Raw genomic sequence first — 15,256 nt, 5'->3', positions numbered from 1 at the left:
TTGAGCTTGACGGCCGCACATTTCGTAGTTGCTTCCCGTGATGGATCTGAGCTAGTGAAGTTACACAGGGAACCACATATATAGCAACTTGGGATTAGTTTACCATTAACACGTCGTGGCCTGATTATTTGAATATTTCTTCTTCGTGCCTCGATAAGCTACATCTATTATATTATCAATATTTAACTCCCGGAATGGCGTTAGTTTTACATACAAACAATATACGCACGAAATCTGCAACATATTTTTTTCTGTGAAAGTATGAAATTGAGTCAACTAAATCTAAAATTGAGTAAATTCAGTTTCGTGTGTGAGAATGTCACACGCTCACAGAAATTCAACAACAATGCACAGTGGTACAGTAAGGCAATGTGGGCGGACACGAGTTTTTCGATGCGATTTTGTGGTTTTAGAGTAAAATTTTTTTCTAAGAACTTGTTTCTTATATTTAGTCTATTTTTTATGTGCAAATGAAAATTAGGGTGGTCCTGAAATCGACTAAATGAAAAAACTAACTTTTTATTTGCTTAAATAAATGTATACATTCATCGGCACAGTTGTAGATCAACTAATTTTAAGCAACTTCCGGTATTTCTTCACAATATTTATACAATATTTGTTCTATCAAATGATACCAAAAAATATTATTTATGTTTGCCCTAAACGGAGACATCAATATATCAAAAGGGCCTATTTTTAAAACAGAAATAGTGAAAACTCTTCATCTGTATAATATATCGACAATGTTTTTTCGTCAAAATTGGCGTATTTTTTATTAAAGTTACCGAAGAAAACTTTGTTTTTAAATTTGAATTGAAAAAATAGAGCGAAAAGACTGTTTTTGGAAACCAAATTTCATGTCTACAAAAAAGTTTTTTTACAAAGTTATTCAGAATCAGTTGGTCTACAAGTTTGCAAAAGAATATTTTATTTCGTTGATTCTAGGACCACCCTAATTTTCATTCGCACATGAATAGAGGACTATGTATAAGAAACAACTTTTTACAGAAACTATGGCTTTAAACCGCAAACCAAAATCGCAACGAAAAGCCTATGTCCGCCTAAATTGCCTTACTGTACCACTGTGCAATGAGTTTAGTTACCTTTTCCACCACAAGAGGGGGTGTTCCCTGTCTGTCTTCACGGGAATATATGGGAAATTCGAGAGTGAACTATATTGTTATTTTAAGATATTTGGCCGGAGCTAGAGCTGTTCATTGACCCACGGCAAGCTTCTCGCCCGATCGCTCGCGTTGGCATACAGCATGACAAAGGCCTCACACTACTGAGCAAAGCGACGCACTTGCTTGAAGAGAGCAGCAAATCGTGCTGAAATATTTCTCCAAAGAGATAGCAAACTGGTGTGATCTCTTTCACACGAAAGGACAATACGCTCAAACACAACAGAGATCAATGCAGAACGTGCTTTGTGAGAGAAACATATTCCCAGGTAGGAAAGTAGACAACGGTGTTTACTATGCATCTCGAAACTGAACAAAAATAATCCGGCCGTACGTCACGCATGTTTGCCCTTCGAATTATATCGAATTGATTTCAGCAGTGTACTCCACGCGGCGTTCTGCTATGCATTCTTTCTAGAGTGATTCACCACTCTTCTTCCGCTCAACTGTGGTGTAAGAACGGTTGCTACATTTATACCTGTATTTTTTTGACAAAATTTGTTTCTCTGTATCTCGGGCCGATAAGTCTGTATCGAGCAAACTAAGAATGTTGGATGGAAAAATTCTTACTTGCAGAATATATGTAAACATATTAGTGTTTTTTCGCCATTGCTTTATATTTTTTTGTCTTAAACTTTCAATAAGTAAGGCGATAATTAAATATATTAACTGATAATTATTCATTTTTGTCTACGTGATGTTTATAAATGTTATTGCTTTATTTATCTGCATCGGTACCAACATAAACAGTAAGCCGATAAATCTACAGAATTAACCGCTACAGTCGACAAACAAATAAACAGTAACATCATAGTTAAATGCAGAATTTAACATATACATCGTCTTCTCTTATTATTATTGCTTCAATGTTGTTTTTAAATGATCTGGTTCTGGAAAATGAATCAATCAGGTGATATTTCAATAAACTTAAAAGTACCCTTATTATCAGCAACCAATGCTGTATACACTGCATCAACTAGAGCAGGCTCCTGAAAACGTTACCAATAGCACTGCAAATCATTATGACGATACCAACACCGATGAAATCGTTCTAAGTGAAGTGATTCGGAGCTGTCAAATACATTCAAAATACGCTAGAGCATCAAATGCGTTATGCCCAACGCACATGCGTTGTACTGGTTCCAAGATGGATCATTAAATGCTCTAAGAAAGCTCATAAATGATCTGGTTACGCACACTATGACTTTTGCGTGAAGAGACATATTTTTCTGACTCCTTTGGAACAGAAACAACTCTTTTGTATTCTTAATCGATACTAAGTACCTTTATTACAACTAGAAGATAAGACCGCAAATAAACAATATCCAATGATATCGACAAACACGGTAGCATTCTGTTCGCGCCACTTATCAATGCAATAGCACCGAGACTGCGGAGGTGACAGAATGCACGCTAACGACCTTTGCGGTTGAATCATTACGAATCAGAAAATAAATCAGTCCAGCTTGGGCCTTCAGCTCACGAAAATGTAGCTTTAATTCAATTATAAACGTACCGAACAATCCGGGTTCATAACTTAACTCCTTCAGTGAGAGTTAGAGCTTCCATACGGTGGATCATATGGTCAAGAGATGTCATCTTGTGTGGAAAGGAGTGATAGTGCTGTGAAATTTATATCTCTGTGGATATTATTAAGAAATATGGAAAAAAGTTTCAACATGTGCTATTCTTAAAATACAAAAAATACAAAAAATATCATCTAAACAGCTCCATCAACGAATTGGTAAAAAGTTTTTTTTTCTCTATTTTGTTTCTTAGTTCGCTATGAAAGTCAATGGAAGATTGCAGTATTTCCTATATTATTTCCAATGCAGTTCATGATCGAAAATAAAACAGTAATCGACTGGACGTCTCCGAAAAACGACAGCTAAGGATGATACTCATATCAAATAAGTTTTCAATAAAGATCCATTCAACCCTGCAATGAAAATCAGAGAAAAACTAAACTTGTCAGTGAGTTTCTGAACAACTCAGACAAGGCCCAGGAAAGGTTGAAGTTCGGATTGGATAGGTTCAGGAAACAGGCCAAATATGCAGAGTGAAGGAGGCAACATCATTGTCTAGAGTTGGTCCCTTGTACTAAATCGACACTTCCCGAGCGGTGCAGATATGAACTTGTTTGTTTGTCGACTGTAGCGGTTAATTTTGTAGATTTATCGGCTTAATCAGTCCGTGTATAGAAGCAAAAACGATTTTTTGTTTCTTAATCTGACAGTTTCGGTGACTTTATTTTTCTACTTCTTGAAAAAGGTAAAGTAAAGTCACCGAAACTGTCGGATTAAGAAACAAAAAATCGTTTTTGCTTCTATACACGGACTGATTAAGCCGATAAATCTACAAAATGTGCAGATATGGTTTACTTAAAACTCGATCGACGACATGGCGTGGCCAGTCCTGCCAACAGACTTAAATCCCATCGAGAATCTGAGGCAGATCGTAGATAAGTCGGTTTATGCGGAAAAATCCAAAAACAAGCAGAAATCATAGGTCTGTACTTTTCATAAGCTGGTCGATTTTATACCGAACAGAGTGCGGGAATTCATTCGAAACAAAGCACGGCATTATAGACTGTTCAGAAACTTACAAATACATTTTCATTCTTAAATAAAACAAAATACACAAGAGTTTTTCAATCATTGTATCCTCAAGTATAAGTAAGTAGTAGCAGTATGTTTAATGATAATGTTGTATAGTAGTATGCTTATTGATAATGTCTTCTTTCCAATTTCAACCAAATTTGCATTATTTTTGGTAGGATACGCAAGTTGTCTAACTTTTTGACGTAGGACTACGTCTTTGTTTTCTATACTAGATTGCATTTTGTGAAATTGAAAATGAAACTGGCAAATGTTGCGTCAGATTTCAAACAATTATAGCAAGCGAACGACTTATTGCATCTAAGTCATTTATATGTGGGTGGATAGATAAAATGTGTAACAATTGTTTGATATAATGTTTAACATTATTGCTTTACTGCTTAATGGTAAAAATGTCATGCTTTTCCATACATTTTCCTTGCTATTCCCTTGTTTACCGAGCACGGATAACAATAACATGGACGGAATAAATTCCACTACCTACATATTCTGACTCAACAAAGTGTTTTGTTCTGTTTGTCTTTCTCTAAGCTGCGTGGCCACGCCCTCATGGCAAAAATCTACGCTGAACTCGATACAAAAGACTGCGTGTAGAAAATTCAGCTTCAGTCTAGTTTGTCACACAATAGCGAGTGGAGTATAGCTGTTAGAGGTACGCGACATTGAGAAACGAGAGCTGCATACGAGTCAACTTCCAGGCACTGCGGAACATGTTACCTTTATTTTGCATACGGCAGCAACAGTTACTATCGTACGCTGCAGGATATTTTGCTAGCACAGCTACTGGAGGGCACAGCGGAGAGCAAATTTTATTTGCGCGGCCAAGCAAAATATTCAATGCTACCGGTGCACAGCGGTCTAAACTCGAAAAATCGATTTGACTGTGAAATATTGATTTTATGTACCCAGTGTCTTCAGCAAGTTTATTCCATATAACAAGGCCTTTCTTTTGGCGTTTTTTTTTTGACAATCCCCCTAGTAGTTAAATATAAAAACTATTTTTTCTAGTTTTTAAAATACCAGATTGCTTTTTTCGGCAAAGGTGTAGGAAAATCTATAAGAAAAGGAATTGCTGAACACTGTAATCTTCTATCTGTTCGTCTGATATGACGAAATAGAGTTTTAAGAGGAACATTCCTCAAAATTAGTTTTTCGTTTTTCTGTAATCGTCGAAACAATTCAAGATGTTCTAAGATTTTGTTCATTCTGCTAAACCTCGCATTTTTGTAGAATATATTGGTTTGATGTTTTTATTTGTTGTAAAGATATTTCTAGTTTTTTGCAATAACTGAATTAATCCCTACTGGACACAACAGTGGCAAATTAAGTCCGATGAAAATTAGGCGAAACAAAGCCTTAATATATGTCCACTAGCACCGTGAGACGGTGCGCTGTTTGCTATAACAATGTTTTGAAGAAGCATGACTATGCAAACTGTTAGTCAAATAATGGTAGAACAATACCATTAAAATGGCAACGCTGCTGTCATCACTCTAGTTTTTCAGAAATTTCACAAGTGAAGGCACAACTCTTGCAAATTTTCTTCAAACTTATATTATTTATTCATTTATTTATTTATTATTTTAACGAGGTTTTAACCATGTGTTGGTCATTCGCCTCGATATCTTATATTCATTTTGTAAGACAGTGGTGTAATTCGATTGGTCGTGGCGGAATTTTCGGTTCTCAACAGGTTTTTATCAAACTGCTAGTGTAACAAAAAAGACAAGTTTTACGATTAGCAGGGTCAATATAAATAATTACCTTCTTTTTTCTAATGCTTGTATTTTAATCAATTTCGATGCAATACAGGCAAGAAAAAGAAGGTGACTAGGAACATATCAGCCTCAACTGGCAAATAAAAAAAAAGATGCCTAATGGGAAAATTCAAGACGTGCCTGCATTTTAAAGAACTTTGGTAGAGTAATGTTCAATTTCAATTAAAACTTTAATTTATAAGGAAATAATATAAATAATATAATAAAAATATAAATGAACATTATACCCTTTTATTTTTAATCCCGATAATGTTTGAACCTGTACATAGTAGAACTGTGTCTTTACGTTCTTATGATAGGAATGAGAAATCTGGGCAACTGGTAATTCAGAAGTTTTTTTTTTTACGCCAAAAATTGATCAAAATATGGTTTATGAACGGTCTTATATGAAATTGTAGTTAAGTGGAGTCACTTACCTTTAACAGTAATGCCGAAGCTGCACTTGGCGCTCAGTCCATCGGCATCCGTCGCTACGTAGTTTACGTAGTGCACTCCTGCGATCAGTAACTGGCCGGGGGTGTGTGATTTGTACAGTTGCTTGATTTCGTTATCAGTCTCAAAATGTGGCTCTACCCAAAATACCGATCGCGATGTCTCCGGACCCTCTAGCTGAACGTTGAATGACTCGGGACAGTTAACGACTTGCGGGGGTCTTCGTTCTGCCGGAAGAGTATTACTGGTAGAATCGATTAAAAATGATAAAACACCAGAAATGGAATCATACCTCTAATCCTGATCAGTACTCGACAAATGTCGTTCATGTTGGAATTGGGACTTCTCGCACGGAAGGTCATCGATGTTTCGCCAGCAGGTAACTCAGTCTCCAGCTGCTTGCCCCAGGCTGGATGAGAGTCAATGTACTTGTGCCAATCCACGTTCGATTTTGGTTGCTCTAGTCGTACTCTCATAGTATACTGACCAACGGGAAGTATGTCGTGAACATCCGGAGGACACTGTATGTAAGGTTTGATTGGCACCACTGGCTGCGGTGTGGTTGCTGGAATGCATTGCAAATCCACAGAAGGAGTCCAACTCTGTGTCGTATCGCAAAGCACCGCTCGTTTATCACTCGGTTTGAACCCGGGTTTGCAATGCAGAACACATCGTTCACCAGGGTAGATTTTTCCGTTGGTACAGGCCACCGGCAGGATGGTTCCATGTTCAGGTCGTGGCAGACGTGGACAAGATTGCGCTGTGGATGAGTTTCGAAAAAAGTTTAGTTTGATTAGGTAAATTTAAAGAATACTTACGTATACAAAGCGATTCTCCTTCGTCCCAAATTCCAGTTCCATTGCACTGTCGGACTGCTGGCCCGACCAGTTTATATCCTGTATTACACCTAATCGAGCACTTTGTCTTGTAGAAAAATTGTGATCTATGGCGAGATCTAGAGCAATTAATCTCACCGTTGTTAGGAGCCGTCAGTGGTTGACAACGATTTCGAATTGCTAAACAATTTCTCCTATCGTTTCCTAGCTTGAATCCTGGAGGGCACAAGCAACGAAAACTACCAGCCAAATTGATACATCTGGCATTAGATCCACATCCGCCATTCATTTCCAAGCATTCGTTTATATCGATGCATTGGCCGAGAGCATTTTTTTCGTGGCCCAAATAGCATTCGCAACGATAGCCCCCTTCAGTGTTAACGCACTTCTGCTGGCAATTGTTGTCACCGGGCAATTGACACTCGTCGTGATCTACACAGCTTGCCAAATTAGTTTTATTCAAAGTGTATCCCTCCCGGCACGAGCAAACTGTATTGCCTTTTTTGATACTGCAAAAATGTTCACATCCACCGTTTCTTAGAGCGCACGGATTGCTCACTTCACAAGTCTTGTTGTCCGCCATCAGAGCGAATCCTGAATTACACTCACACTTGTAGCCTCCTCGATAGTTAAGACAACGCTGACTACAACCACCGTTAAGATTCGTACACTCGTCAATGTCCACACATGTTGCATCATCATCTCCCAGAACCCAACCCTCCGGACAGCTGCACCGGAAGCTTCCATGTTCGTTCAGACAGATGTGCGAACATCCACCGTTAAAGTTATTAATTTTACATTCGTCGATGTCCAAACAGGAAACCTCATCCACGTCTAGTCTCAAACCTACTGGACAGGAGCATTTGAACCCTCCCTTGGTATTCAAACAGTCATGGGAGCACCGTTTTTGCTCATCCGAACATTCGTCGATATCCGAACAAGTTCTGTTATCCGGTTCTAGTCGGTGCCCGTCCTCACAACCACATCGGTACGAGCCGTGAGTGTTAATACAATGGTGCTCACATCCAGCACTTTCCGGTAAAGTTTCACACTCGTTTATATCTTCACAGGTAAACTTATCTCTTCCCAGTCGATATCCAGTGGGGCACTCGCACTCAAATGTCCCTGGAACATTTACGCAAATGTGCGAACAGTCGTGGATTTTTGTCGAGCACTCATCCACATCGCGACACGTCTGTCGATCATCCTCCAACTCAAATCCTGCCTCGCAAGCACATCTGTATTCTCCCAAAAGATTAATGCAGATGTTCGAGCAGTTTCCGTTGTTTTCAATGCACTCGTCGATGTCGTCACAAGTGTGCGAATTACGGCTCAGTTCGAATCCTTCCGGACAAGAGCAAAGGTAGCTTCCCGGTAAGTTACTGCAAATATGGGAACAGCCTCCATTAGAGTTATTACACTCATTAGTGTCGACACAGGTCTTAAAATTTTCTCTCTCTAACTCGAAACCTCCCGGGCAGGAACAAGTTATGACTCCTCGGTGGTAGTGACAGTCATGCGAGCAACCACCGTTATTTAGTTCGCATTCGTCGATAAAATCACATAAATGCTTGTCCTCCGTCAGATATAGACCCTCCGGGCACGAACACTGATAACTACCAAGTAAATTCAAGCAAGTATGCGAACATCTTCCGTTGTTTACTTCACACTCGTCTATATCTTCGCATGAACGACCATTTTCGACAAGCTGATAGCCTTCATTACAGGAACAATGGAATGACCCCTCGGTATTACGACACTGTTGATCGCAGTGACCGTGGTTTAACAAACACTCGTTAATATCCGAACAGGAACGGTTATTCTCTCGTGAAATTTCAAATCCATCGAAGCAACCACACTCGAAGCTTCCAGGTAAATTTATACACCTCTGCTCACACTTGCCATTTTCCTCCGAACATTCATTTATGTCCTGGCAATTTCGCATATCACCCGCTAGCGAGAAACCTTCCGGACATTTGCAGAGAACATCCGCATGTGGATCACAAATATGAGAGCAACCGCCATTATTTCTTTCACATTCATTAAACACAACACACGTTTTACCGTCATCCGCCAGTTCCATCTCATCCGGACAGTCGCAGAAAGTTTCCCGGTTGAAAAAAGTGCAAATATGCGAACACCCTCCATTGTCGGTAGTGCACAGATCCATCTGCCGGCAGATGCCGTACTCATCCAGTTCCTTTCCTTCAGCACAAACACATTTGTAGCTGCCGTACGTATTCAGGCACTGCAAATCGCCACAAATTTCATAACTATCCTGATGTTGCTGACACTCATCAACATCATCGCAAGTCCGGTTGTCTGTGGACAGTCTCAAACCGTGCGGGCAGTCACACCGATAAGACCCTGCCGTGTTGAAACAATCGTGCGAGCACATGTGCCTTCCCAGCTCACACTCATCCAGATCATGGCAACTGTGATCATCCTGCTGGTAACCCTGCGGACACTCACACCTATAATCGCCACCGGCGAGAACTCTGCAAACCCCCGGTTCGCATCGCTTCTTCAGCTCTCCCCCACAGCTGTACACATTCTGGCAAGTTTTCCTATCAAACTCATCCAAAATGTGAAACTCCGGACACACGCAGATGAACCCTTCCGTCCCGTCCTTGCACTCGTGCGAGCATCTCGTCTTGTTCGGGTTCTCGTACAAATCGGCACAAAAGTCCCGCACGCAGGTTCGCCGGTCCGTGTTTAGGTGAAAGTTATCCGGACATCGACACTCGTACGAACCTACCGTATTGTGGCACTCATGCGAACAGATTCCAACGGAATTCCAATCTTCCGCGGCAAGCCCCTCGTGATTTTCGCACTCGTCCACATCCTGACAGCTTTTGTCATCGTCAGCCAGCTCGTAACCGGTTGGGCAGAAGCACTCGTAGCCGCCGTACGCATTCCGGCAATAGTCGCAGCCGTGGTCCTGTTCTGCACACTCGTCGATATCTGGGGATGAGAGGAGCGGGGGCAGAAAAGAAAACAACAACAAACAAGTTAGTCAGATCAACGTTCGGTTTAACGGCGTGCGATGAGGCATCAAAAACGCCCGGAGTGATCATTTTAATATTTGATAAACCTATCAATGAAGTGGCCATCCGTAGTGCGAAGGGTAAAAATTCGCTTTTTTGTCCGGCCGGGGAGCATGAAAACAGAAAAAAACAATGTTCAGTTTTGACAGCTACCGTTTGCAGTCGAACAAAACCAGACTTTATTTTATTGAATGAACCGGTTGGTGTTTGCAATAGATATTCTTTAATTATATATTTTTATTGTCCTCTTATCACGTCTATAAAAGCTCAACGCGTTAAAAAATAGAGCAATTCGTGCTAGTCGCAAAAAGTAATGACTGATAAAAAAGATTCAAAAGTTGAAAATATGTTGCAATCGTTTTTAGCCCTCTTTGTTTTTTTCGTATTGCTCACATGGCTTGAATGATACACATAATTAAATCTATGAAACAGCACATCTGCTCTTTGTGATGCTTGGTAATAGGAAGTTTTTTTATAGGAATTCTCTGAGCGGCTGAAAACAATTTGAATAATTTTATGTCAATCAAATGAGTTTCCCTATAATAATCCAATAGGGAAATCCAATTCGGATAGTACTATTTGAACGCGGATGTAAAGATTAAAAGCGTATATACCTGAAACTACCTAAAACTCAAAAGCAATTTCGTCAGGGACTGAAAACCAAAAAATCTTACTTTTAATATGCCAAGTAGAAAGACCTTGCACCCCTTTATAATGAGTGAAACAACTTACAACTTGTCATGATGAAAATAAAGTATCCAAACTGAATATTATAATTACCCGTTAGAAACGGGAGTTCATAATGTACAAATATCAATGTTTATTACTCAAAATAGCCTAGCACTAAGAGAAGAAATACGTCAACAATAGCATATATCAAAACTTTCAAACATTTAAAAATCTCAAATTTTCAAACATGTCTAATATGACAAGAGTTTCAAATTTAAAAATATCAAAAATGTCATATGTCAGAAATTTCAAATACAGTAAGATCTTTTTTTACACGAAGGATACGTTCCCAATTTGTATGGGATCGCGTAAAGAAACTTTTTTGAGTTGCGAATATGACGAAGAAAACCGTTTTAAAATGTTTGAACCTCGTTTGGATATTATAGTGGTCAATCTAGAGACCAAAATTCAACATTTTAAATTTTCAGTATTTACACCAAGAATTGGTGGATGGTGGATTTTTTGGCAACCGGATATATGATTCCCTTTGACCTAAAACAGTAAACGTGATTAAAATGAGGTCGGTATCTAGTACCGTTTTTAGTAATTAGGAAAAGCAACGCGCGTAAAAAATACGTGTAAAAAAGACCTTACTGTATGTCAAAAAAACGGCAAAAGTAACAAATAAGTCAAAAAGATGTAAAATTTGTCAAAAATGTTAAATATCACAATGCCATCATAAACATATCAAAGTCATAAATAGATTCTTTTTTCTTCCACTGACACTTCTTGCGTTTGCAGTAAAAAATTATTCTGCCTAAGTGGAAGTCATTGGAACTAAACCAAATCAGAATCAAATTGCTTTTTAAAGGAGAAAATTCTACTTATGGTAACTATTACTTTCGAATCCACTGTTTTCGGAAAGAAACTTTATTGTTTGTTTTTAACGTTGAAGTTACCTATTAAATTACTCATGGCTGGTAAACGGTTGGATAATGCGGAACATCGGTGCCAAGTGCACCTACAGGAATAAAATAGACCCCATACGTGGTCCTTAGCCTCTTATCCAGGCACTCCTATCCCAACATCCACGCGGTGCCAGCTAGGATACGAGCAACCAAGAGAAGATCGGGTAACCAACCATGGTGGGAGCTTGGTCGTATGCTGACAGGGAAGCAGGGCTCTTTTAGGTTTCCGAGCGTCTGTCCTCCATGTTAGGAGCGGCTCACAACGGCGTCTGTACTCCAGGTTAGGGGCGGCCGATTATCGTCATCGTGCCAGTGTGTGACTCTAAACAGTGTTACGCATGACGGTCCTCCGGCGAGACAGGGGGTTGGTAGGCAGACATTACAAGCCGCCACCGTAAAACATTCACAAGTAATGAACGAGGAACAAAGAATTTCGGACTGGAACACTCGGCACAGACCCATGCGACGAAAACGGACTAACGATTGGAAACTCGAGACGTGAAACTGCCGATCTCTCAATTTCCAAGGGAGCACTCAAGTGCTCTCCGAAGTATTGAAATCCCGCAGGTTCGACGTCGTAGCACTGCAGGAGGTGTGCTGGAAGGGCTGAATGGTACGTACATTCCGGGATGGTCATGCCATCTACCAGAGCTGCGGCAATACACATGAGCTAGGGACAGCTTTTATAGTGATGGGCGATATGCGAAAACGGGTGACTGGGCGGTGGCCAATCAGCCCTCGAATGTACAGGTTGAGAATCAAGGGCTGGTTCTTCAACAAAAGCATCATAAACGTGCACAGCCCTCACCTCGGAAGTACTGGTGACGACAAGCATGAACTTTAGGCGCAGTTGGAGCGTGAGTACGACCTCTGCCCAAAAAATTATATCAAGATCGTCATTGGGGATTTCAACGCTCAGGTCTGCCAGGAGGAGGAATACAAACCGGTGATTGAATTCTGCATGATCATTTTTTTTTTTGAATTTCAAATTACACTGGTCAATACAAGTTTTGCACTTGAACTTAAACTGGAAAAAATGAAAGATTCTAACTATTTAACTATTCCTGTGAATTTTGGTGCACCTAGTCATTTCAGTTACGCGACAAAAGATCCAACCCTTCCTAACGTGAACGTTAACCGTGCGCCTCCTTGCAGTGTTGAATCGGTGGACGCGCTAAGTTAATTATTCGACAGCCTTCTAGGGAACGAGCTTAGGGGGAAAATTTGGATCTAGAGCTTGAGAGTATTATCCCAGAGAGAAACTGTCTTCTACAAAGTAGTTACATATTGTCCCCTTAATGCAAGAACTAGATAACTCGAGAATCAACATTTTGAGAAAACGAGTCTGGAAATTTGATCAATGTTGATGTTGACGATCCCACTCTTAACCACTCGCTCAGTCCTAGCTGAACGTGGCCGACCGGATCTTTTCTGGTCATCCAGTGAGGAAGTGTCTCGGTACCTACTAATGGTCCGATAGACATAATCACGCTTTACTCCCAGGTTTTTCAAGCTTTCGAAAATATAGACCGTACCGATAATTATAAATACACTTACGATCAACCGTCATTTCAAATAACGTGCAGTATTTAACCAAACCAAAAAGAAACAGATGCTGTCATTTTTTCTAACATTTAGTGCCAAATTTTGAAAATGCGTGGCCTTTCTCCCGAGCAAAGAAAGCGAATTGTGCACAAATGGCGCACCGTGAGTGGTCTTTCTATAAGAAAATTAGCCATAGAAGAAGGTATAAGTGTCGGAGCAGTTCAAACCGCATTGCGGAAGTATTGTGAAGAGTGCACATTTACTGATGCCCAAAGACGTGGTAGAAAACCCGGGTCTGTTGATCCCACAATGGACAAAAAGGTTAAGGAATACTACAAGCGGCATCCTTCAGTATCAGTACGAGAAAGCTTGGAACCTCGGCGAGTGACGTTATGGGTGCCAAGGGAAGAATGGGTCTGCAGACCCGTCGGAAGCAGAAGCAGCCAAAACGAAATACAAAACAAGCTGAATCTGTGAAACCGGTAGTTCGGAAGCTTTATGACAAACTTCTGACCAAAAAAATGGGGTGTGTTATCATGGATGACGAAACCTACATAAAACTGAACTATAAGACTCTGCCAGGACCGCAATTTTATACATCACCGAAGGGACCCTGGACCAGTGAAAGCCATTTACACCGAAAAATTCGGCAAGAAGGTAGGGGTTTGGCAGGCCATTTGTGAATGTGGGAAAATATCTCGTCCATTCATTACGAATGACACAATGAATGAAAAAATTTACGTGAAAGAGTATTTGCAGAAAAGGTTGTTACCCATGGTTAAGCAGCATAACAATCCTCCAATCTTTTGACCCAATCGTACTTCCTGCCATTACTCTAAGGATGCACTAGGGTGGTATAAAAGAAATAATGTCACATGTGTCCCAAAGGAGATGAATCCTCCAAACTGCCCTGAAATTCGCCCTATTGAAACTTTTTGGGCTCTGACCAAGGCAAAGCTGAGGAAATATGTCAAACTAGCGGACAATGTTGAAAAATTTAAAAAAGATTGGCTTAAAGTGATTAAAATGGTCAGAGAAAACACTGTGCAAAAGCTTATGAGTAGTGTTAAGAGAAAAGTTAGAGAACTCGCGTATCCTACGAAAAATAATCCCAACTTGAATTGAAACTGGAAAGAAAACAATTATTATCTACATTTCATAATAAAATGACCCGAAAAATCCTGTATTTTTTGTTTTATTCAAGAAAGAAGATGTATTTATAATTTTCGGAACAGTCTATATGGCCTGGGCGCTCACCTTCCAAAAACCTGTTTATCACTTCGGCACGAAATCGTTTCATCGTCGATAAACAATGGACACTTAACGAAAGGGAACAAACTGCATCTTGAATAGTCTGTGGGAACATGGTACAAAATTACACCAATTCATATTTGTGCATATGTGCTACCAATTTATCACAACAATGATGTAAAAAAACCTAAATTAATCCACCTAGTGGTCAGACTCAGCCTTTCTCATTCAAACTAATTATTTGTAAAAATAGATTTACATGAATGTTTATATCCAGGTTCATTAAGCAGACAGTATGTGAAGTAAAGAGAGCGAAAAATAAGCGAACTAGAAATATGATACAGATTTGGAAAAATATACCGCATCCCGACGGGACTTGAACCCGCAATATCCCTGTCTCCGGCATGGTGTTTTGACCAATTAAACTACGGGGGACGGTGGTACTGTTCCACAATAAAATATGAAATTTGACGTAATGTTAGTGCTTAAGAAATAGCGAAATGAAAGAAGTGACTCTTAATTTCGAACAATTCAATCACGAGCGATACCGGGAACGTTCAAATAGTACGATACCACATTTAAATCATGTTGAGGCCATATATATATTGATCAAAGCAGGTATAGTTTTGAATAGTCTTTGAATTTCTTTTCGTTCCAAAACTTTTGAACCACATATCAAATTGTTATGAAGTTTGTTATTTGTAAGTTTGAGAGATGACTCGTTTGTGTGACACTAGTTATGTTCAAATAAGTCGTGTAAACTTTGAGAAAATAGACTTTCGTTGTTTTAACAATTTAATACATAACGGTTGCTTAAGTTCAATTATAATCAAATGAAAAGGGAACGTATAGGGCAGCCAACAATTGAAACCACGTGTTCAATCATAATTCATCAGTTAACCCTTAACTAGCTCGTTCATCTTATATCAAT

General features: G+C 39.6%; 1 protein-coding gene across 4 annotated transcripts in view; it reads right to left on the bottom strand.

Moving 5' to 3' along the window:
* Positions 1–15,256, bottom strand: part of LOC129726057 (fibrillin-1) — a 238,438-nt gene that overhangs the window by 42,938 nt on the left and 180,244 nt on the right. For all 4 annotated transcript variants that reach the window (XM_055682623.1, XM_055682624.1, XM_055682625.1 and 1 more), the window contains exons 8-10: positions 6,828–9,809; positions 6,302–6,769; positions 5,994–6,236 (exon numbers count right to left, since the gene is read on the bottom strand). In XM_055682623.1, coding sequence (XP_055538598.1) covers positions 5,994–6,236; positions 6,302–6,769; positions 6,828–9,809 — 3,693 coding nt within the window. The remainder of the gene's footprint in view (positions 1–5,993; positions 6,237–6,301; positions 6,770–6,827; positions 9,810–15,256) is intronic.

The sequence above is a fragment of the Wyeomyia smithii genome, chromosome 2 (assembly GCF_029784165.1).
Source record: "Wyeomyia smithii strain HCP4-BCI-WySm-NY-G18 chromosome 2, ASM2978416v1, whole genome shotgun sequence".
Classification (NCBI taxonomy): domain Eukaryota; kingdom Metazoa; phylum Arthropoda; class Insecta; order Diptera; family Culicidae; genus Wyeomyia; species Wyeomyia smithii.
This window is presented reverse-complemented; position numbering and strand designations above follow the sequence as displayed.